Source organism: Asterias rubens, chromosome 3 (genome assembly GCF_902459465.1).
Source record: "Asterias rubens chromosome 3, eAstRub1.3, whole genome shotgun sequence".
Lineage (NCBI taxonomy): Eukaryota > Metazoa > Echinodermata > Asteroidea > Forcipulatida > Asteriidae > Asterias > Asterias rubens.
In genome coordinates, this window is record NC_047064.1 from 10,653,541 (window position 1) to 10,678,375 (window position 24,835).

Below are 24,835 nucleotides of genomic sequence, written 5' to 3' on the forward strand. Positions count from 1 at the left end.
ATGGGTGAACATGAACACTTCCTTGGCTGGGGTTATCAGGTGTGTCAACAGTATTACTCTCAGGTGTGTCAACAGTATTACTCTCTACACGACACTCATTTGTTCGTGTACGAATCAATGGGATATTTCCACTAGTCAGACTATTATAGTCTATGTTGTAAAAAAAACAGCGAGTAATAGTGTTTATCAAGCATATTCTTTTAGAAGTTGTGGTAAATTCAAATGCAGAGTAAATTTAACTTAATGCATGATTAGGCCTATTCAGCGTTTGAATTTCATTGACCTCCAACACAGTTGCAAGCATGCAGCCTGGCTTTGTTTTAAGGAATGGTTTTTTTTAACTTTGTCCGTAAAAGAAAAGAGCATGCTGCCGATTTTGTACTAATGTCTACATACAATGTATCAATGTATAATCTGATAGGTGCTACTTTTCTCCCAAAGTATTTTATGATTTAAATTATTAGTCCTAAACAATTGCATAACATCAGTGTAAACCACTGAAAGACACTCTCCCTGATACACTAGCCCTCCAATGAATTCCTGAGATTCACACAACACCCGGAACAGGTGTAGCCTACCTACGGCCAATCACACCAGCCACGCCACGTGGGATTTAGTTAATTTGAAAAACTTTGGTAAGCTTTTTCCATCGTTGGAAAATTTTCAAATTGAGCGCATGAGGCTTAAAACATCGAGCAGCGCCATCTCTACTGGACAAGTCTCCAAATGCGCCGATCGAATACCAGTCATCTCGCCCCCCAGCAAAGTCGCCCACAACAAAGTCGCCCCCCCCAGCAAAGTCGCCCACTACAAAGTCGCCCCTCACAAAGTCGCCCCCTGACATAGTCGCCCCCAACAAAGTCGCCCCCGACACAGTCGCCCCCTAACAAAGTCGCCCAAGAAGATTTCACTAAGTGAGGGCGCCCTTTGTTAGCGGTTTAGATTCAACCATTGGAGATTTCAGTCTTGGCGAATGCTCTGTCTTTTCGCTAGATAACTAATTAGCTATTTTTTTTTTTTTTTATACTTTGAATTGGCCTTCTAATATTATGTAAATCTGTATCGAACATAGACAGTTTTCTGAATTAAATTAAGCATGCCAACCATTTTAGATTGTATACATAATTATTGCTGTGCATAATTTTTAATCCATACCGGAAACAAATTTTTATACCCAATATTTTTAGTTAATGTTTTTAATCAATTTGTTTTAACGATAAACAATTGTTATGACTAAAATGTGATTTTGTCTGTAGGCCTAGTGATCGACTTAGGGTTTTAATTAAAGTAGGCAACCTGTCAACTTATCACTTCAAATAATGTATCAAAACACATCAGTTTTAGAGTTAACATAATTTTATTCAATTAAACAACATATAGACTAAAAAAAGGTTTTATATATAATAAAAAAAACAATTAGAACTTTATTTAAAAGCAAATATGTAACCACCATAACTTTTAATAAATTCGCGAATAATTACCATTGCACAAACATTTGCTTCAACATGGAGGGGAAAAAAATTAAACAAATTGAGTTTGAAGTTTACATCAACAAAAAACAAATAAATAAATGCAAATAAAAACAACCCATCAGTTACACGGAAATAACAAATATTTTAAAAAGTTTGAAGTTGGAAAAAGTAGTACATGTATTTAAAAAAAAAAAAAAAGTTTTGGAGTAGAACAAAAAATTAGAACTATATTCAAAAACAAATAAATAACCACAATAACTTTTAATAAATCCGCGAACAAAAAATTAGAACTTTATCTAAAAACAAATAAATAACCACAATAACTTTAAATCAATCCGCGAATCCGCGAACTTTTAATAAATCCGCGAACAAAAAATTTGAACTGTATTTAAAAAAAAAAACATAACCACAATTACTTTTAATAAATCCGCGAATGCTTTGTCTTTTCGATAACCAATTAGCTAGTTTTCTGAATTTAATTATGGTGCATTGCCAAAAAGGGCGGCACAGCCACGTAACAGTTTCTTGGCACCGATTTCGCCGTTGGTGTAACCATACTGTCCCAGTGTCTAGTGGGGGTGACGCGCGGCATCCCGATAGTGAATATTCCCCGCTAGTATAACTAGAAGATCACCAGAGGCTCGTAGTGCTGTGGTGATGACCAAGCATAGATGAATCAGTGAATGAGTGCGCCATCTGTTGTTTTTTCCCGAACCCGATTTTGTGCACAGCAGAATTGAGGTGGTAGGTGTCTGCTGATTCAGAAAGAGCTAACAAGTGCATACTCACAACGAACCAGAGCGCCCACAACTTCTTCAAAGTTCCCCAGGTTTGTACTTACTTTGTGGGTAAGTATAGTCCATCCATCAAATGAATGATAATATACGTACAGTTACTTGAGTGTTTATTATCATAAAAACTTTCTTGGTATAGGGGTAGAGGTTAATAGTATAAAACATTGTGGGAAACGGCTCCCTCTGAAGTAATGTAGTTTTTGAGAAAGAAGTAATTTTTCCACGAGTGATTTCGAGACCTCAGATTTAGAATTTCGAGGTCTCGAAATCACGGATCTGAAAACACACAAGTGCGACAAGGGTGTTTTTTTCTTTCATCTCGCAACTTGAGCTCAAATTTTCACAGGTTTGTTATTTTATTTATGCATACGTTGAGATACACCAACTGTGATGATTTGTCTTTGATAATTTCTAATAATGTCCAGAGTCTTTAAGGGTGAACTGGTGAACTGGAGGAGAGGTTTGGCTTAATTAAAAACATTTAATATTGTTTAACAACATGCTCAAGTTTCCTTTCCTTCATGATCAAACCATGGCCACCGACGACTCGTTTGAGACAGCTCGACCATTCCTACAGCGGTTGAGACAGCTCGACCGTTCCTACAACTCGACGAACATTTTTTTCATCTGTCAGAAAACTCGACTTATAATTAGGACCAAGACAAGTCGATGGATGGCCTCAGCACGGGGCGCGAACAGGGCTGGGAAGGGGGGCGTGTTATAGGGTTAGAAGGGTAAGGATTTACAGGTAACTTGTGTAAACATGTCTGTAACAGAGGTAAACTGTTCAACCGTCGACGTGTCTTGGCCATCCTTAGAGTTTTCTGAACCGTCGAGTTGTGTGAACCGTCGAGTTGTCCGAACAGTCGAGCTGTCTGACAGCTGTCGAGTTGTCCGAATGGTCGAGCTATCAGACGGACGAGATGTCTGACATCAGTCTGTGGCCAGATAGTATGCTACTGTATGCTACCTCCTCCAGTGTTGGACTTACAACTTCTACAAAAGTCAAGTGTTGAGTGTTGAACTGGATTGGTTGACAGCTGGAGGTTGTACCCATACTTTTGCAATTCGGAGGAGAAAACTGTGTCATGGCCGAGCGGTTTTTAAAGAGCATTGAACTGAAGCTCTGCTGTATCTGATCACCATAATGTGGGTTCAATTCCCGGTCGTTAAACTTCAAATTTTCATTTATTTTTAGCAAGGACACTCCGTTGCTTTGTCCTTCAGAAGGGACGTAAATGTATAGGTCCTTAAATTGTGTTGTAAATCAACGCACGTAAAAGACACTTATCGGAAAGAGAAGGAGTACGCCCCGGTGTGTCTGGCAGGGGGACTATTTGCAATCATGAAGGCTGCACAAGAATTAGAAAGAAAAAAAGATAGAAAGAGGGTTATGCATGGTACAGGAGGAAGATGGTGGGCTAGGTTGGCTCAGTCAGTGGTTGCTGTCCCTGTCTTTCACCTCTTTGGATGCCTGGTTTGATACCAAGACCGGAGCCTTACATTGCGTTTTTCAGTCCCGTCCTAACTGTGTGGCTTTTCCCTATTGACTAACTCAACCGATCCAAGGCAATGTGTTCCTTTTAAGTATGATGCTTATACACAAATGTAACATATATTGTGTAGATCTTTTGCTGGTAATTTTTACTTTTAAGACTGTTTGAAATGGCGCGCCAGAGTCGCGCCGAACCAAATAGAATAGTACCGATTCTAAAGTCCACCCAAACAATTTTGGGTTTTTGACAGGCGAACTTAACAAAATATTTACATAAAGGTTTGGCTCATGACAAGATCGATGTCTGAAACCATGCAAGGTTCTCGTCTCTAGAGTCATTCTGAATGACTGCAACAGTCAATCTTTCGACTTCTAGCGCATCCCGTCATTCCTATCTGTTTTAGACAATAAACTTTTCAAGTTTGAATTCAGAATATGGTTTTTGCGCGACTGTAACTTATTCCCGAATTATTACTATTATTTTATATTTTCTACTCTGAAGGTCGTGAGAGATTCTGTAGTCTAACGAGAGTGTATTTCAAGGAAGCATCTGCGTGTGTTATCATGTTTGATGTCACGTCTATCAAGTCATTTCAGCATGTAGTCACTTGGAAGAATTTGGTAGATTCTACAGTCTCCCTACGAGATAGGAGTCCAATACCTTTTCTGTTACTCGGTAATAAGGTATGTTTGAAATAACCCTCTTTTTTTTCTCTTTGTTTTAATGTTTTTATAAGAGATCGCGTAACATAACAAGGCCATAAACGGCCACTTCACATAGGAGCCATATATAGACTGATCCGGGCTGTTAACCAAAATCAACTCTCAACTGTCACTAGTGGCATATTGCCGCCTATTCCTGGGGCTGAAACAGGGTAAACCCTATAGACTTGATGACAAGTCGTTAGGCGCTGCCTATTTGTTACAAACACACATTCTGCCCTTCATGCAACAGTTCCGTTCGATTATACATTCATGCCACCGTCACGCACACATACTGGGATCGAGGATGTGTGTACCGTCCCTGGATGTAAACTACACTGCGCTTCACAATTACTGTCTTGACTTTAAGTAGTACTGGGTATTATCCACTAGGACATGTAAGAGCCTGTCTGGTAGAGCATAATGCAACCTTCCCAACTTTTTGCAAAGTTATTTTGGTTATAGTGCCTTGCTCAAGGGCACAAGTGCCATGACCAGGATTCGAACCCACACCCTGCTACTGACAGCGTCAGAGCTTGCCAGGGGACCTACACCGCTTGGATGGGCATGACAAGTCGCATCATTTGTTCTTTAAAATGTGAGACATTGTGGTTGATTTATTTTATTTTCTTTTTCAAATCTTAATTTTGTTCTTTCATTTTTTTTTCTTGGAACTTCGATGACCAATTGATCCCATTTTTCACAGGTTTCTTATTTTATGCATTTGTTGGGATGCACCCAGTGAGAAAAGTGGTTTTTGACAATATTGTTACCAAAAGTATACCCGGCCTGCCTTTAGGATATTGATTTAGTCTAATGATATTTATGTTCGAATCCCACCCGAGTAATATCCCTGTGATATTTGTTCATAGGACTCGGGAAAGTGCCGAGTATAAAGTGCTAACACACATTGGTGTATGGGTAAAAACCAAAAAATTAATATTCTTTATCGCCGATGCAAATTTAACATCTATTAGATATTTATGTTGGTATTATTTCATCATTTATTTAGTCTGATCTGGACGAACATAAGGTTTCGGATGAAGAGATTAAAGCAATGTCTGAAGATCATAACTTTGTTGGCTGGAGCAAGATATCAGTCAAAGATAACTACAATCTTGAAGAATCCATGATGTAAGTATGTCATAGGATTAACAATGGATGGGTCATTTTTAAGCCTTGGACCCTTTCTTTCGTTTGCGGCCACTCGGATAGTCAACATGACTGGCTTTGGTGTAAGTCTACCGTGCGGTACCACCTGGACTTATATTTGATGTATAAGCTTTACAGCTTTGTCGCGCTAGGTTTACAGTGCGGAGCTGTACCCATTGTACTTTTATAGTGGCCCTGATAAGTTACCATGGCTGCGTGGAAGTCTACTGCGACCTCTTTCGGCCTGTTAGTTTTACATCACGGTCGCGGTAAATTGACAGGGAGGTAAGTAACCCATGCGTCCCCATTGGATTGAATTTTGTCATTTAACAGAAAAGTCGCAGTACTACAAAAGAAATCCCATTGGAACACCGCTTTAGAATTTTATCTAAATTCAAAGTTATTCGAGTGAAGAATGTGTTAATGGCTTTGTTAGGTGGAGACCAGTCAAGCTTCATTCAGACAGAAAACAAGTATATAATGTGCAAAGCCACAATCATAGGTACACATTTGGGGGGGCGTGGAACGCAATCATTGTACCAGTTAGTATCAGTGCGTCATCTATTAATTTGTACATGCGTGTACACACAACCCATCATACACCAAGCAGAATGTTTTGAAGTTTTTGAAATGTACAATCTTCGTAAAAAAATTCATTACAGAGCAGATTGTCACAATTGTCTATAATTGTTTTTAAAAAATCACTTTTTAACAAAAGGGAATTTATGAATGGAAATATTAGGGTGGTGACTCGTTCTTAAACGGCCGTTTAAACATTGCAGGGTTAAGGGCGTTTCTGCTCGGGCCTTTATCACACGGCCAAGACCCTGCTGGTTAGAAACAACCGTTTAAGAATGCTGAGTCACCACTCTTTTATTCCCTTATTTAAGTGTTTGGGTAAAACCAGTCGAAATGTCAAGAGAAACCAAACAACTTTTGTCCGAGAGACAACCTCTTTAAAAATATGAATAAACATGATGTAGCCGGAAGACTTAACAGATGAATTTTACTGTATTGGCAGGCTCTTGGTCGAGGAGGTTGTAGCGAGGCTTCAGCCCAGAGTTGCAGAGTTTACTATCGATGACGGGAGGATTAAACTGCCTCATACTTACAACAAACAAAGCAAGTGTTGGTAGATTTTTTAATGATAAATAATAACTCAAGGGCCCGATTTCATAGCTGCAGAGAATATGCTTAGAAGTTGTCTGCTAAACAGAAATGAGCAGGATACCACATTCTCAAATTTTACAGTAACATCATGGCAGTTTGAATGGTAACCTTATTCTGGTAAGCATAATTTTGTTGTGCTTAGCTACTTTTTGTGCGTAAGCAGCTCTAGGAAATTGGGTCCAGGTAATTATGCAATAAATTTATACTTAACAAAGTTGTGTCTCCATTTTGTGGTAACTCACTGGCTGTTTAAGTTCTTGCAACTTTGAACAAAGTGAGTTATTTCTTATGTGTTTGTGGTGCATTTTACTGAAAAACTGCGGTCATAATTTTTTGCGTGAGCACAAAATCTTGCAAAAAGCAAACATGTTACTGGTCCAAATACCATGTAATGTATCAGGGAACGATTTTGTCCATCAATTTTGCGTACCAAGAATATTAGACTGAACTTATTTCGAGCACACTGATTTGTAAATTTGAGTTGCAAATCCTGATTTTTGAGTAGCAATTGAAACATTTGGTGTTGCTTTTGCTCTGCTATACAAAGTAAATCGGCCACTTTGTATCAGATACTCTTTGTGACTGGTTGATTGTTGCTGGGCAGTTACCGTATGCCTGAAAAATGAGTATTTGAAGTGACAGAAACAGTTCTTCAAAGTTTGTCTATCAAAGCAGTCTTAAAGGCACGGGATGGACACCTTTCATTCATTCATTCAGCCGATGCGATTCATTCATTGGTCCTCCATTACTGTACGCAGCTCTTCCCAACGCAGTCTAAGAGTCCCTGCACAAGGTGTCCTTGCACAAGGTGGTCTGCCCCAGGAACAGTGACCTTGAGTAGGGGCCCATAGCACAAGCTAGCTCACTACCAGCTCTGCATGTCTAAGACAGTGACCTGCTTATCTCAGTCTTCTTGCCCTAATCCTGGTGCCAACTCTCGGTAGGCCACCATAGAGTTCCAGGTTTGTGACATGCCTCTCCCAATGAATCTGTTTAACACAACGAAGCATTCTTGTATAGCAGCGATCCAGTCTCTTCTCTAGACGACTGGCCAGTGTCCAGGACTCACATCCGTACGGCAGTACTGATTCCACAGTGGCAGTAAAGAACTTCACCTTCAGGGACTGGGACATCTGACTTAACCATAATGTTCTTCATGGAGTCGAGTTCCTTTTAGGCAAGAGTGATACGACATTTCACATCTTTCTCGGTGTCATTAACCCACGAGCCCAAGTATTTGAAATCTGTTACCGAGTTCAGCTCAGAACTGATGGTTGTCTTTTAGGGAGTGGCAGTGGTCTGTTAAATATCATGTACTTTGTCTTCCTGGTGTTGAGAAATAGCCCCACTCTGGCACATTCGGTCTCTGTTCTTTGCAGAATCAGCTGAGCTTGCTCAATCTCATCAGATATCAGAACGATGTCATCTGCAAAATCAAGGTCTGTGATCATGACAGGAGCCACTCGTCTGCTCCTCCTATCAACTGTTCCTCCACTTCTTCCTGGCAAGGATAATTGTCAAAGACCAGTCTTCTCAATTGGTGTATCTTTCCGATGCTTGATTCCGAGGTCTCGAAATCAAATTCGTGGAAAATTACTTCTTTCTCAAAAACTATATGTTACTTCAGAGGGAATCTTTTCTCACATTTTTGTAGTCTATCAAGTAAGGTTTTATGCTAAAAAAAAATTGATGGGAGACTTTTGGGCGGTCCTTTTTAATAGTTCTCGCCAGTACGGGTACAACAGTGAGCATCTGTGTGCACACTTATAGACATTAAAAAGGACAGTTATGTCTGCAGCTGCCAACGTCTCAAAAGTTTCGCATTATTTGTACATACAACGTTGTGTGTAACTTGTAAAAATTTAATTTAAACAATACCGCCTTACTTTTGTTTACATAGAGTGACCCTGAGAATTTCAGGCACAACATTTGGAAATTATTGAATTTGTACCATTTCCCAAAAGCAAAAATGTGATGAAAATCATTCAGAGATGGAAATCATCTTTACTTGTATAATGGTACATGTTCATGTTTTGTTCTGTCGAGCTGTAAACAATTTGTGATACAGAAAGTTTAGGCTCTGTGTCTCTTAAATCCGCATCTTCAATACTCCACTGATTTATTTTGTCTTCTTCTGTTTTAGAGAAGAACCTTTATATGAGCTGAAAGCCTGGTTCATACTTCCTGCGAATGCGAAGCGAAGTTCCAATGAATTTGACGTCACAACTCTGTTTATGCTGCAAACATTCGCAAGAGTCAAGCACAGCTCAACTCTGCGAATAATTCGTTGCAAATTTCTGATGTCAACATTCGCATTCGCATAAAGTATGAACCAGAAAACTGTATTAAAGCAGTTCTTTAAAATAAATTAGGTAAATCCATATAGATGCTACTCTCTGACATTTCCATTTATACTGATAAATATAATAAACAATATTGGTAACTAAATCTAACAATGCATATAAACATATAATTGTATAGGAAAACCCCACTCTATGAATGTAGGAGTAACTAAGGCAGCTTTTAAAAAACAGTATAAAAACTTATTTTAGTTTGATTTTGAAAGGAGCTGCCCTTACACAGTCCGCTCTATATAAAGTTTTATCAATAAGTATCGATATAGAACAATAGTATTGATGTAAAATTTAAAATTATTTCTTCAATAATCTTGTATAAAATGGTATTGCTGTTGAAATAATGCCACTGATTCACTAAATATCAGTTATTTGGTTTGACCTTTTAAAGCCATTGGACACTTTCGGTAAACAGTATTTTCCAAAGGCCCACACTTCGTGTATCACATCTTATATATAAAATAACAAACCTGTGAAAATTTAGGCTCAATCGGAGTGGGGAGAAAATAACGGGAAAACCCACCCTTGTTTATGCACGTTTCGCCGTGTCATGTCATGTGTTTAAAATAAATCTGTAATTTTCGATATCGAGAATTGATAATTGTTGTAATGTTTTCTTAAAAAGTAAAGCAGTTCATGGAATGATATTTCAAGAGAAGTCTCTCACCATTACCTTCTGTAAACCCTGTAGGTTATTTGTAAATCTTTGAACTTTTTTTTTTCTGTTCCGAAAGTGTCCAATGGCTTTAACTTGTGCATATCTGTGGAAATTGACTTTCAATCATGCCAATGTTGTGCACACACTTTAAGTAGATAGCAGTCCCTGACTGTCAAAAATTACCGCTCTGCATATTTTGAATGTTTGGAAATAACAAAATCTTAAAACACACACATACTATTTCAAAAGGAACCAATACAATAGTCAAATCCTTAGAAGTTGGACATCTTAAAAAGTTCAAATGTATAGGGTATATCACTTTGTTTATCACTTTACAATAATAACATTGTTTAAAAAAATTAAATGACAAACAAATTAGAGACCCAAGTAGCTCCTAAAAGTACATAATATATTCTGTACCTTGTTTTTTTTTAACTGGTCGATTGTTTTAATCTTATTTAAATGTAGACTTTTACAGTACACAATCTGGGAGACGTTACTGTTAGTACCACTTCTCTGATTCAAATTGTGGGGCATAAAACCAATATCTTTTTACATAATCACATCACTTAGGAGTGAAATGATTCTAAAAATTCTATTATCGAAAGTAAGTTTATATTGCCATTCATTTTAAGAGTGATAAACAAATGTATACTTTCCCTTTAAAGGCACTGGACACTATTGATAATTGTCAAAGACCAGAATTCTCACTTGGTGTAACCAAACATATGCATAAAACAACATATCTGTGAAAATTTTGACTTAATTGGTCGTCCAAGTTGCAAGAGAATAATGACCGAAAAACAGCCTTGTGGCACAAATTTGTGTGCTTTCAGATGCCTAAAAATTCACTTCGGGCCTGGGGTCTTTAATAATTTTGAGTGAGAATGGCCTCTTTTTCAAAAGCTACGTTACATGTACTTCAGAGGGAGCCATTTCTCACAATTTTTAAAACTATCAACAGCTCTCCAATTGCTCATTACCAAGCAACTTTGTATGCCAACAGCTATTTTCAATATACAGTGTATATTTACTTTACGGAACCCACATGAATATATCTACTTGCCAGGTAAAGTTTGTTCTTTGCTAATAACTATAAGTTTTCAAATAAGAAACTACCAATAGTGTCCAGTGCCTTTAACATGATTTGCTAAACAAGTATTGCATCTACTGATATCAATAGCAAATTGATTAAGTATTTTGCCGACTACCAACAAACAGCATCAACTTGTCGTGCCTTTACTCCTTTCCAATTTAGCCAGGTATTCTGGATAACCATTACATGCATCTGTCATGGATTGCATGAAACCAGGAACTCCAGTCTAGGAAACGGTACAAAAAAATATTGATATTTTAAGATTTCATATTTATGTATAACAAACAAAGAATCTTATCACTCTAAAAACTTTGGGCCAGAATTGTCCCCAGGGGTCTGAACCCAAATCTGTGCCAAACTGACCTAAACCTGTGTCAAACTGACTTATAACCCGAAAAAGAACTTTAGAGTAGTTGCTTAGTAAAGTGTTATTTTACGTCACTATACAAATCACTATTGTTACACCGACAATTGTTCTTTACAATGAATTTTAATGCTTTGTGAAATGGAGCCCTGCTTTTTCTTAGAGTAGGAAAAGGCCCAATTTTGAAAATGACAAAACAAAAAATAATAAAGGAGAACAAACCACTGGTGCTTCATAAGCTTTATCCAAATATATTTACCAGAAACAAACAGGTTGAAATAGAAATTGCAGTATATGCAAATTTTAGCTGATTAATTGTACATTTTCCAACACAAAAGGAACATGAATTGATGAAATTCTTATTCCTGAAAACTATTTGATCGCAGTAAAAAAAATGACTTACTTTGGCAGCCCAGTTGACCAGCCATGTTGGTATCATTCCTTTAGGGTTGTCATAGTAATGCATGAACGCTACAGATATCAAAGACAATATTGTTAATACAAAGAATTTCAAAAACTTGCAATCGCCCCCGAATGTTGAAATTCCAGTCACATGTTCATTTCTTCAGGTGAAGTTTACACTAGAAAGCATGTGTTAAATTTAAAAAAACAGAACACGTTTAATTGTTCTGTTTCTTAAAAACTGTTTCTTTTTTTACTTGGCCTAATGTCATATGCAAAGGGTCTGATCTAACCTATTATATTACCTTTTGAACCATCACCACTTGCTTTGATTGCCATACTTTGCTTGAAATCATCCACCCTGATGACACCAGCCACAGGCGGTTTGGAGGCAAAGGGAACACTGCGACCCAGGATCACCCATACGTGCTCATCATTAATTTCAAACTCTCTTGACTCTCGTATAAACGCGTACTGTCCGCAAAAGTGTTAAGAAATCCTCAAAATAAAATGTTGAATAAATTTTAAAATAACAAATTGAGATTGTCAAAATGTCAAAGATGGACCTAAAGACCAGAAGTTGACCAAAATTATTGGACGAACCCCATTCTGCTCCATTTTCCAATACTGGGAGATAAAGTATGATAAATGAGTCTTTCTCAATTGTTTATCATTACCTGTGTGTGAATGCCTATAGAACAAAATTTATATATGTGTAGATACATATTTGGTACATGTTTAATTTGATGAAAATGATTCAAGTTCAGTTTATTATACAAAATATTGAAATTGTTATTTTTCAATATTACAGCAGTCGGCCTGTGAAAAACATCAAACTTGGTTGTTTCGTCTTGGTGATAACAATGGAAGCACGTTTAATTTAGCCAGAGACTTGGAGCACAGCAATCAATCTTAATGACTCTATCATTATAAATATTTATAACAAAAATATTCGTCTGAAGGATGGTTCTGGTAGGAGCTTTTATAGTTAGAAACCTATCTGAATAAACTGATTTTTTTACAGGAATTACCAAACGTGTCTTTATAGACTCATTATTTTGAATATAAAAAACAATGAGGCCTTAGTTTAGGCACATAATTTCTAATGATATTTATCATGACATCATTCCGCATAAGTTGTCAATTAGAAACAAATAAATTAGCTGCTGCACACTGCTCAACCAGCACAAACAAATTGTGATATAATTGCAAAAATTGGTAATGGCTGACATCTTTTTACATAACCACACTACTTAGAAGTAAAATGTTTCAGAGTGATTCTTCAATAATAAAAAAGATACATCTCTTGATGACATTGGGAATGGGTAGTTGACTCTCCAGTAAACGCCCTCTCTGTCACCATCTTTAACTTTATACAACTCTGCAAAAAAAAAAAAAAAAATATTATTTGAGTTTTCAATTAATAAAAACCGGGTACGGGCCTCTAAACTAATAGGTATTGAAAAAAACATGAAATAAAGGTTGTTCTCTCAAAACCATTTTCAGACCTTGAACTTCCCTCTTGAAGGAGCACATCCATTTTTTTTCTGGTCAGGGGCAACTCAGGAGATTGATTGACAGCTCTTTTGTTGCCAGGAAAAATTCACCTTAAACCCATCGACCTTAACAGAAATACTTGAAGCAGTAGTTTTCTTATCCCGATAAATCAAATGGCACATCAACAGCTCCATACCCACTTTTAATTTGAGGAAAACAAATGATATATATTTGAACTAATGTCCCCCCCCCAAAAAAAAAATAATAAATAATAAATAAATTAATTATTTAATAAAAAAATAAATTTATAATTAAATAAAGCATAAATAAAAAAATTAAAATTTTAAATATACAAAATAAAACAAAAATTATGAGAGGACCTAAATTTCGTTCCTATAAAAAATAATTAGTTGTTTTCCCAAAAAATAATACTGTTTAGCTCCTTTAAATTAGTCATTCATTTTCTCAAACAATTATTGTGTTCCTATGAAAAAAAATTCCCAGCAAGTTTCACTCCGAATTCATTGTTTCATGCTTTTAGACAGCCGAGCAGATTGACTCAGACGCACAATTTGGGGTCTGGTTCTATCGGAAATGTTCACAGTCCTCATATGTTAAGAGCGTCAAGTCAGTAAAGGCAGATGGAAAAGAGCGTCGGATTAATGTTGCGTAATCCAGTAAGTAGGAAAAAACGGTGTTTGACGCTCCACACACCGTGCAGTATGCCTACACAGTACTCCACATCAGTTGCAACTTAGCAAGGGCGGGCTGGAAAAGAGTTGGCCTAATGACAATTATGAAAGTCTCTGGTAAGTGAAATATTTGTCAAAGTGATTCCACATTTTATAGTTGTTCATTTAGATGAGTAAGCTTCAAAATTTCCATCATTTTCCAACAGTATGCCGTAAATTCTGAAAAGATTGCTAAACTAAAAGTAAGTAAATAAGTCTTCAGAAATCCTCATTTGAGCGGCTAAAAAGTGAGCACTTAATTCAAAATTGTTCTACTCCATTTTCCAGCATTTTTTAACCGTAGCCAAAACATGAATTAAATGGTTTGAACAACTTCAAGTCAGTGGTTTTTCTCGTACTTCATTATGAAAGTGTAGCCCAAACAACATACCGCAGGTTAGACCTAAAGTGGATGTCTATGGTAACCAAGTTCCTGAGAATTGTAAGGTTATAGGCGGATCTGAGAACACTTTTATATAAACAATAATAAACACTCACTTCATACAACAGGACATATGGCTTCCCTGTACTACATTATTGGTTGGGTGGGATGGGGTCACATTTCTTTTATTCATTGAGAAAGAAGAATCATTCATCATGTTTTTGTGAATGTGGTTTTACAACGCATAAACTTGCGTTTTGGGTTGACCTGGCAGGGTCAAAATTCCCTTTATTTACAATTTTTACGGTTAAAGGAACACGGATCAGACGAGTCGGTCTACAAAAAGCGTTTGTAATTGATTTGTTCCTAGGTCTTTAATAGTAAATTGATTTGTTCCTAGGTCCTAGTGAATTGATTTGTTCCTAGTGAATTGCATGTTTCCTAGGTCCTAGTGAATTGAATTATTTCTACGTCTTAGTGGGTTGATTTGTTCATAGGTCTTAGTGGGTTGATTTGTTCCTAGGTCTTAGTGAATTGAGTTGTGCCTAGAGATTGAATTTCTCCTAGGTCTCAGTGAATTGATTTGTTCATAGGTCTTAGTTGGTTGATTTGTTCCTAGGTCTCAGTGAATTGAGTTGTTCCTAGAGATTGAACTGTTCCTAGGTCCTAGTGAATTTAATTGTTCCTAGTGAATCGAGTTGCGCCTAGGTCTCAGGGAATTGAATTGTTTCTAGTTCTCGGTGAATCGATTTGTTCCTAGGTTCTAGTGAATTGAATTATTCCTAGGTCCTAGTGAATTGATTTGTTCCTAGTGAATTTAATTATTCCTAGGTCCTAGTGAATTAATTTGTTCCTAGTGAATTGATTTGTTCCTATACAGTATGTCTTAGTGAACTGAATTTTTTCTAGGTCCTAGTAGATTGAAATGTTCCTAGGTACAACAAAAACTGATTTGTTCATATTGATTTTTTCCTTAGTAAAATGATTTGTTCCTATCAAGGTCATTGTGAACTGATTCTCCCATGTTCCAGTGAATTGATTAAATCATAAAGTCCAGGTAAACTGATTTGTTCCTAAGTCACCGTGATTTGATTTGATTTGATCATAGCTATCAGTAAATTGATTTGGTACATAATCTTTTATGGGTCTCGAAGACTCGGTTTGCTCCTTATAAAAACAGACCCTGGTCTATGGTAAAAGGAAGCTGTACAACGCTTTAAGGAGGTACGCTTAATATAAGAAAAATTGCATTCCTGTGTCACTCCCAAAAAGTATTAGAAAACAACGCAAGTATTTTTTTTTCTTGAAAGACTTTTTTCTTGTTTCAAGGATACAATGCAGTGTAAAATGAACCGGTTTTGTGTTCAGTAACTGCAAATTCAAATGTTTCCAAGTGATAAACTAAGGGAAACTGACTGGGTTACATGTATATGATGTTGGGTTGAACAAAGAAGAAATTACTAATGTTCAGTCTTTTCTGTTCAGTTCTAATCTTGTTTTCATGGGGTGATATTGCTAAACTCTTATCATTAGCTGGAGAGCTTTAATCCGATTATTGAATTCTTTGGACAGATAAAGGTAAAGCCAATTATCTCACATGAGTTATAAAGCTAAAGAAAGGCCACACAGAAAGGCAAAGTTATGATTTAAGTTTAAAAGTAACTCATGTCGCTTTTTAGTTTTCTTCATATCCTCTTCTAATATCAAATTCTGAACTTTGTTGGATAACTTTTGTGTTTATTTATTGTAACAAAAGCTCATAACAAAGGCAGGGCAGTTTGGCATTTTGTTGAAAATCATTTGATCATTTAAGTATTTTATCTGTGTTATTGATCATTACATGTATGTCATTGTATAAATATGTATATTAGGCATTAGGTGCAGTTAAAAGTCTATTCAGTTTGGGGCAATAGGTATTATGTGTAACCCCAGATCTTAAAAGTTGAGATATAATCATTTAAAACTTGTAAGAAACCATCCAGCAGGACCTGTCTTTGCTCTGATATGCACTATTTCTGTGAAATCAGTTTTTGTGATAATATGCACTATTTCTGTGAAGTGCATCTTTTGTCTTAATTTAAACAATAAAACTATGCTTTGAATGTTGGAAAGAAACAAATTGCAAAACCTCAGCCAAATCATCTGATTGTTGCTCATAGATGTACGTGCATGCACGTCACAAGCACATAATATTTTAGGCTTTTTCAAAGGTGTGTACACAAACATGGGAGTGCACACAAATGCAGCTCACAGTACATGCTCTACTCAGTACACGTGTACACGTACATGTAGATCTATGGGTTCAACACGTACTGTACAACTACAATACTACTGGTATTACTATAATTGTTATTATTATGATTCTTAAATGACATAAATGGTAATTAAAAACTGCTGAGTAAGACTACAGTTTACAATGTTAATGAAATACTAAGGGAAAAAAACACTGACAATACAATAATGGAGAGGGGGGCTTGTGCCAGTCACCCCCCCCCAGCCCTGATCCCCAATTTGGACCCAGACCTTTGAGATTCAACACTACCTATGATAAGCTTTCATGTGGTATTAAAACTGTTTTTCTATTTACACACTGACAATGTAATTTGAGATTAAAAAATTTGAGGACGACCAAAAGTAAAAAGGTACATTTAATAAGCTTTTTGACAATACTAATTAAACTCTGCGTTTAATTGTTGAAAACTATTTTCTATACTACGCAAAACAAAAATCCAGTTGTTCGTCCCCACTCCCCTCCATCATCCTTTGTTTGAGGGCGCCGCCCCCTTTTTTTCTTTTTCTTTTTTGAACAAATTTTCGGTGTACATTATTTCTCATTTAACTAACTAATCTTTGAAGAACTTGTAAACTACATAAGGTAGGTGGTGACTTTAAACTGAAGAATTTGTGGCCAGTTTGAAATAAAATGCTTGGTGACCACCTTAAGAAATACAAAATAAAAAGACCCTCATCCCTTTTGGAAAAACCTGGACGATCACTGGTATACTTCTTGGCCTTCATACACACTAATGTAATTTGATGTTACCTCCACCTCAAACTTGCTTTCAAGAATTAAGAAATGGCATAACAAGAGCGCTGAAAAGGAGCACACGGGTCATTGCGTAGATTGTAGGAGTGAGGTTAAGAAAAATTAGCCAAGAGAGCCCCTCTATACAAAATGAAGTAATCATATTGTGCCTAATTTGTTTAAAGCCATTGGACACTTTCGGTAAACAGTGTTGTCCAAAGGCCCACTCTTCATGTATCACAACTTGTATAGGGTACGTTCAGACGTGGGGTTAAACTAGTCCTTAATCCGAGCACCGCGGGTGTCCAAAAGATAAACATGACTTAGTCCAAAATTGGCTTGCGTTCACACAGTGAGTTTATTCTGGTCAAGCGGACTAAACTAGCCCACGATGTTGATTATTGGGTCATGCATCGGCGAACCTTACCATTGCTGGTTCCGGTTTGTTACATTGTCCATGCGTTTTCCACAGGGTTTCGATCCGCTATCGTTTCTACGAACCTCATGGTCATCATGTATTCCATCATTAAAGACGGCAAAATCACTTCATATCCTTGCTTGGCCCCAGCACAAACGCAATTCTATTGTGCCCGCTGAAGTTTCCGTTCCGCACTGCCCTCGATGAACGAAACATTTACACGTTGTTGTTGAAAGCTTCAAATTATTTTCGAGTGTGAACTTTTGTAAATATATCACAACTTGGTCATTAAGAAGTCGTAGCCTACACACATTCTCATGTTACGTTAAAAATTGTTTTTCAATTCAACATTAGTCTGCTACTCGTATAACTGTTACGTAAAGTTGTTGAGGGCAGGAACCAGATACAACCTAGTTTTCGAACCCAAACTTTGGTCTTAATTGTCGATCCCGTGTGTAGCTTAGCTGTGATTAGATGCCACTTTCTTCAAAGCAAAACCCGTTCGTTATCATAAAGTAGCGTTGCACACAGAAGAAGTGAATTTAAAAACTAAATAGTGCTACTAAAAATGAGAACTTGTTTTCGTGCGACGTCCATTTCAAACATTTTCGGCGAAGGGGAATACCGGGGCCCCAACACTTAATGGTAACATAAAGGGAAGGCAGCGGAGAGACGCAAGGAGATATTATATAGCTCCATGGATTCATGAAGACACCACCCAATACTCGCTGCCGATCCATCCATACACGTGGAATGACGTCACCTTTGTTGCCGCGGTCATTTGGGCTAAAATAGACCGGAAGTAGCAGGTCAGTTGCGTTCCAACGATGGTTTACTGGGCCTCGCAGCGGGGGGTTGGTCGTAAAACCTGGGCTAAGTTTATTGTCTAGTCCACCAATTTTTTTGGTTTAGTTTAGCCCAGCTCAGTGGGTCAAATTAACCCTCGCGGACCAGAATATTGCGTTCACACGCAGGGTTAGTTTAGCACTTTTGGATTAAGGACTAGTTTAACCCCACGTCTGAACGTACCCATATAAAATAACAAACCTGTGAAAATTTAGGCTCATTCGGTCATCGGAGTCGGGAGAAAATAACGGGAAAACCCAACCTTGTTTCCGCACGTTTCGCCGTGTCATGACATGTGTTTAAAATAAATCCTTAATTCTCGATAACGAGAATTGATAATTGTTTTAGTGTTTTCTCAAAAAGTAAAGCATTTCATTGAATAATATTTCAAGAGAAGTCTTTCACCATTACCTTCTGTAAACCCTGTAAGTTATTTGTAAATCTGTGAACTTTAATTTTTTTCTTTCTAGTCAGAAAGTGTATAATGGCCTTTTTTTTGCCATTGAGTTGAGGGCCTTCATGTGAGGCCAGGTTGGGGTCTTTTTAAAGTTACCCTCTGTAAGATGTTTTGGGGGCTAGAAAAATACAAAGTGATTGGAGCGGGACTAGAACCTGCGACCTCCGGATTATTGTGCCCGCGCTTTACTAACTGAGCTATTCGGTGCTTATGTTGGCGGTGTCCCTTTTTTGTCAAATTCTTTGTTCAGGGGTGCCACTCAGATGCAATACAACCTGTAACTGCTGTAAAGCCACAGATCACACTCCCAAGTTGATTTCAAATATTAAGTACAAAAAACACAAGGGACACCAACTTGGTAAATTCTTAAGTTAATTTTTGGTTGGAAAAAGAAAAATTTACTAGAGCGGGACTTGTGCCGACGCTTTAACAACTGAGCTTTTAAGTCCTATAAATGTTCGTGTTAGAGCCTTTTGCTGGTCTCCCCATTTTGTCAATGTGTTTGTTCGGGGGCGACAGTCAATTTTACTTGTGGTTTATATAACTTTATACCTTAAAATATAATGACAACCTATTTCGACAATCTCTTGAAAAATAAGTTGAAAAAGTTCAGCAGTCTGCTAGGGGGATAAAGATGGGGAATCATACTTACTGTTGACATAACTGTCCCATGTTTTCCGGTACTCCAGATCAACATACACCTTGGCGCAAGTCTCTGGTCCAACACCACTTAATGTCCCAAATACCTTGTATTCATACAATCCTGAGTCCTCAAAACCAATGAAAAAATAATTTACTGTTAATAAAATGTATCTTTAAAAAAAAATAACAATTTTGGTTAGATTTAGTAAGTTAGAAAAGTATTGTTCATGACACAGTAATTATTGCATGTAGCATTTTTATATACTAACGCCAATCATAGCTATCACCCCAGCATGACAGGAATTATTATGGACAAATATAGTTCTTCTGCATCCCACACCAAGGTCAAAGTAACTTTTGTTAAATTTTCTAAGCAATAGAAATTCTTTGTTGAAAATGTTGGAGGAGTTACATGATATTTTTAAATATGAAACTTTTGTAATTTGACGCTCGATGACGTCAAAACTTGTAATGGTTACATCTACTACTTCTACTCATTACATAGTTTGAAGTAGGTTTGCTAAGTATTTTGGTCAATCACTGTCAATGAAGACACTCGATGTATAGCAAGTAGAAAATGGAACTTGGTCTAAAGGGACTGTAACTTGGTCTAAACATGCTAAATGACGAAAAGACCACACCAAACACACACGATTGTAATTCAGGACTCTCCACAATGACAATAGTAATATCAGTGAATGCTTACGTCTTCATAGAACCTTCTGTACCATGCAGCCATGATACACGTACTTCACAAAGCTAACAAAGGCAATTGCCTCCATGCCCCCTGGTCATTGCCTTGGTGCCCTTGAAACGTTACAGTTGAATTTTTACAATTTCCTCGTAGGGTGCCCTTTACCAAGAAGAAAATGCCAAGGTGCCATTGCCCTTTCAAAACGGAAGCATACTGTACAGGCCTGCATGGATGTTGCAGGTCTCGAACAGCACCCACAGCAATTTCCGTGGTGCCCTTTGATTGCTGTGGTAATATTAGTGACAGCCTGTACGGAAGTCTCCATCAGAACCTTCCACAGTTGTATCATGCAGCCATGGACAAGCCTGACACTTCACATTTAAGGCAACAAAGGCGATTGCCTCCATGCCCTTACCTTGGTGCCTCTGAAAAGTTCCAGGACAAGTTTACATTTTCACCATACATGTACGTGAAGAGTGTCCCTTACCAGAGGAAAATTATTGTGCCCCTTCAAAAGCAAAAAGGCCCGGTGTTGACTGCTATGTTGCGCTACGGGTACAATGTATGGGTGCACTGTAATTTGAATAGACTTACATGATTCGTAACATCACGCATGCTTCCCACCCTGTGTATCAAGTGCATCAAGTTGCAGAGCTAGAGTTTGAAATAAACAACGCACCACAGCACATGGCAGATTCAACATGGCACTTATTAACCATAACGGGTTGATTGAGTTGAGCCATGGAAGCGCTACCTGTCCAGCCTAATAAGAGTTGAAGGCAGTGGACACTATTGGTAATTACTCAAAATAACTATTAGCATAAAACCTTTATTGATTACGAGTAATCGGGAGAGGTTGATGGTATAAAACATTGTGAGAAACGGCTCCCTCAGTAGTTTTTGAGAAAGAAGCAATTTTCCACGAATTTGATTTTGAGACCTCAAGTTTAGAATTTGAGGTCTCGAAATCAAGCAGTTGAAAGCACACAACTTCGTGTGACAAGGGTGGTTCTTCTTTCATTGTTATCTCGCGAGTTCGATGACCGATTAACCTCAAATTTTCACAGGTTTGTTATTTTATGCATATGTTGAGATACACCAACTGTGAAGGCTAGTCTTTGACAAGTACCAATATTGTCCACTGCCTTTAAACTTTACAACTCCTCCCCTGTCCCCACTCCCAAAGTATGTCTTGATGAGTGGCCTGTTCTTGTGATCCAGTTCTAGTTTGATCCAGATTCTTGTTTGATACAGATCTCTTCTCCATCCATGTGTATGGACAGTATTCAAGTTGCGACATCAGCGACTACGCTAACAAAATCAAGACAAGGCCTACACCCAACTTTCCTCCATGCCCCAATCAAGTGTTCACAATATACTGCAGTCTGTCTTTTTAGGACAATAATGATAAATAGGCCTACAAATCCTATCGATGAACATTTGACTTGACCTTGAACTTACAACGTATAGATCTATCACAATATGGACAATCAACTTCAGCCGGCTAGATAATAAATCAGGCACTAACATCATGACAATTATGAGTTGATCAAGCATAGACTTGTGGACAAGTCTTTAAATGTCTGTCGCAGTAAGCGTTCCCCGCGATTCCTCGGTATTCTCGCGCCCAATATTAACGACTTATCCACAAGTCTAATCATGCATTGCAATGCATTTTTAACAAATACATTATTTGTAAAGACAGAATTTATCACCACAGTTTAAGTTCCTACATGTTGTTTAATTTCACTAAAACTAAGGTTTAACAATAATGTTAACGACACCTAGCCCACCTTGTTGAGCTGTTAATGGCTCCGCTTTTAACATTGGTCTCGTCACTGTCACCATTACATTGTAATGGTGACAGTGATGAGACCGATGTTGTAATGGTGACAGTGATGAGACCGATGTTGTAATGGTGACAGTGATGAGACCGATGTTAAAAGCGGAGCCATTAAAGGAACACGTTGCCTTGAATCGCCTTGGATCGGACGAGTTGGTCTATAAAAAGCGTTTGAAACCGTTTGTTATGAAATGCATGGTTAGAAAGATATTTTAAAAGTATAATGATCCACACAAGTACCACTCAAAATTGCACGGTTTTCTTTTTACGTCGCGAACTAAGCACAACTACTCCATTGGTGACAGTATAATCCAGACAGTAAGTGAAGAAAGAGATCTTGGGGTAATCATCCATCAGTCACTAAATGCAAGTACCCACTGTGCGAAGGCAGTCAAAAGCGCATTCAGAGCCCTGGGGCTAATCAACAGAACCATTACGAACAAAGACAAAACAACAATCATCAGACTGTACAAAGAACTGGTTAGACCACACCTAGATTACTGTGTTCAGGCGTGGAGGCCTCATCTTCAAAGGGACATTGACCAAATAGAAAGAGTGCAAAAGAGAGCGTTGCGAATGATTGGAGGTCTATCTCACCTAGACTACGTTCACAGACTCAGGGAAGTGAAATTGACCACCCTGGAGTGCAGGAGGCTGCGAGGAGATCTTATCGAGACCTTTAAGATACTCAGGGGCCTTGAGGGCTTGAACCCGGAACACTTCTTTGATTTGTCAACCGTGCAGCACAGGGGTCACCAACTTAAACTGTACAAATCAAGATCCAACCTCAACCTCAGGAAGTTCTGGTTTACCCAGAGAGTGGTCAACTACTGGAACATTCTCCCTCGAAAAGCAATTGAAGCTTCAAGTGTGAACATTTTCAAGGGACATGTGGATAAATTCCTAAAGAACGTCGGGGGGCTCTACATAAGCTTATCTAAGCTGTCTGCCCCAGTAACCAGAACCACCGTCTCCTCCCCAGTTGTGTGATGGCGTCGGTGGGTTCAAGTAAGTTCAAGTAAGACCGTGTTAGTCGACGAGGTAAAAAGAAAACCACGCAATTTCGAGGCATATTTTTGTGTGGATCATTGTATTCTACTTTTACAACATCTTTCTAACCATATGCATTTTATAACAAACGGTTACAAAACGCTTTTCAAAGACCAACTCGACCGATCCAAGGCAACGTGTTCCTTTAACAGCTCAACACAGAAGGTTTAGCACATTTCATGGATTTGATACGGCAAATGGTTTCCATGATATGATAACATGAAGAAACGCTTCCGGTTGTTTGAGTTTTAATACGTTAGTGAATTTACCTCTTGATATTTGCGGTAGATCTGTACACCTGAAGACTCAACAAAGAACTCATAGTCCGAAATTCTTGGATTGTCCAGCTCAGAGCAAGCTTCTTCAAATTCTTCATCCGTGAAGTCCATTGCTAATTATCAGTGTAATGTATTGTTAAGATTATGGAGGAGGAGAAGCAACAAACCTGTATGTCAACAACAAAAATAAATGTCAATGCGAGTAAATGGCGCCCTCTCTTGGCAAGAATTGTTTTCACTACGGGTGGGTGTGTCATCACACATAAACTCCCATAGACATGTGCAAAATAATTCCTAACTATTCAAAAGTTAGAAGTCTCAAAGCTTTCTACAGTAAAAAGAAGAGTACTCATTTACTCTTAAACTTTAACCTACTACTCAACTTAATACGCGGAGTCCCAGTTCCCTTCGAGTTACCCCCCCCCCCCCCAGTTGTTGTTTCAATTAATGTGCGATCATCAATATTTTGAAAAGTAATCTCCGGTCCTTTGTCCAAAAGTCCAAATATCACCATTTATTTAAGGGCCTTTATCATCCAAATTACCTTTAAAGCCATTATACACTTTCGGTACAGAAAAGAAGAAGTTCACAGATTTACAAATAACTTACAGGGTTTACAGAAGGTAATGGTGAAATAGTTCTCTTTAAAAATATTATTCCATGATATGCTTTACTTTTTGAGAAAACATTAAAACAATATCAATTCTCGATAGCGAGAATTACGGATTTTTTTTAAACACATGTCATGACACGGCGAAACTTGCGGAAACAAGAGTGGTTTTCCCGTTATTTTCCCCCGACTTTTGTTATTTTATATATAAGTTGTGATACATGGACAATACCGTTTACCGAAAGTGTATAATAATGGCTTTAAGTTGGAAGTCAACAACCCACTTGTCACAATACTGGGCAACATTTTTACACAGTATTCATTTTCTAGGGTTTCAAGTCTCTTTATAATATGAGGCCAATGCTAAACTCCCTATACTAGACGTGTGCAGCACCCATACGAGTGGCAACGCTGCATCCATCCAGTGAAGTGCAAAAGGAAGCGCTGAATCACAAAACAACAACGCTTGAATGATATAATGCACAAACTATGAAGTAGAAGCCTCGCGATATCTTGAAACAAAAGGCCGTATAAAAAAGAAACATGGTTAGCGCCTGGGTTTCTAAAAAAAAGGTGGAGGAGGTGCTTTTTGTTTTTATTTTTTGTTTCAAGATGACTACCATTCTTTTAAAATTTCAAAAATTCATTTTTCGTCTGTTCAAACTCACAATAAAAAATGAAACATGCTGAACAAGACATTGAA

The 24,835-nt window shown here is 37.7% G+C and overlaps 2 protein-coding genes across 3 annotated transcripts; one reads left to right on the forward strand and one right to left on the reverse strand.

Annotated features, from left to right (window-relative positions):
• LOC117288068 (ras-related protein Rab-7L1-like) lies at window positions 1-9,483 on the forward strand. The gene is made up of 6 exons (XM_033768764.1): window positions 1-63; window positions 2,221-2,315; window positions 4,259-4,445; window positions 5,476-5,597; window positions 6,637-6,743; window positions 7,544-9,483. The coding sequence occupies exons 1-6, from the start codon at window positions 1-3 to the stop codon at window positions 7,561-7,563; spliced, it is 594 nt and encodes a 197-aa protein (XP_033624655.1). The 3' UTR covers window positions 7,564-9,483.
• Window positions 9,484-10,568: 1,085 nt separating this feature from the next.
• LOC117288296 (phosphatidylcholine transfer protein-like) lies at window positions 10,569-23,686 on the reverse strand. Of its 2 annotated transcripts, XM_033769096.1 has the most exons (6): window positions 23,514-23,686; window positions 19,668-19,785; window positions 12,961-13,040; window positions 11,965-12,133; window positions 11,661-11,728; window positions 10,569-11,119 (listed from the first exon to the last, which is right to left on the reverse strand). In XM_033769096.1, the coding sequence occupies exons 1-6, from the start codon at window positions 23,631-23,633 to the stop codon at window positions 11,021-11,023; spliced, it is 654 nt and encodes a 217-aa protein (XP_033624987.1). In that variant the 5' UTR covers window positions 23,634-23,686; the 3' UTR covers window positions 10,569-11,020. The 2 variants fall into 2 exon arrangements, with proteins under 2 accessions (XP_033624987.1, XP_033624986.1); XM_033769095.1 differs by having other exon boundaries at window positions 11,027-11,728.
• Window positions 23,687-24,835: the final 1,149 nt, after the last annotated feature.

What these genes read in the sequence shown, in the direction of transcription:
- LOC117288068 (XM_033768764.1), top strand. Translation starts at nt 1, where the DNA reads ATGGGTGAACATGAACACTTCCTTGGCTGGGGTTATCAGGTGTGTCAA. An exon ending in TTCTGTTACTCGGTAATAAG is followed by an intron (nt 4,446 to 5,475) that starts GTATGTTTGAAA and finishes TCATTTATTTAG; the next exon opens with TCTGATCTGGACGAACATAA. An exon ending in TTACAACAAACAAAGCAAGT is followed by an intron (nt 6,744 to 7,543) that starts GTTGGTAGATTT and finishes TACTGTACGCAG; the next exon opens with CTCTTCCCAACGCAGTCTAA.
- LOC117288296 (XM_033769095.1), bottom strand. Translation starts at nt 23,633, where the DNA reads ATGGACTTCACGGATGAAGAATTTGAAGAAGCTTGCTCTGAGCTGGAC. An exon ending in TCTACCGCAAATATCAAGAG is followed by an intron (nt 19,786 to 23,513) that starts GTAAATTCACTA and finishes ATTGGTTTTGAG; the next exon opens with GACTCAGGATTGTATGAATA. An exon ending in ATGGGACAGTTATGTCAACA is followed by an intron (nt 13,041 to 19,667) that starts GTAAGTATGATT and finishes TTTTTTTTGCAG; the next exon opens with AGTTGTATAAAGTTAAAGAT.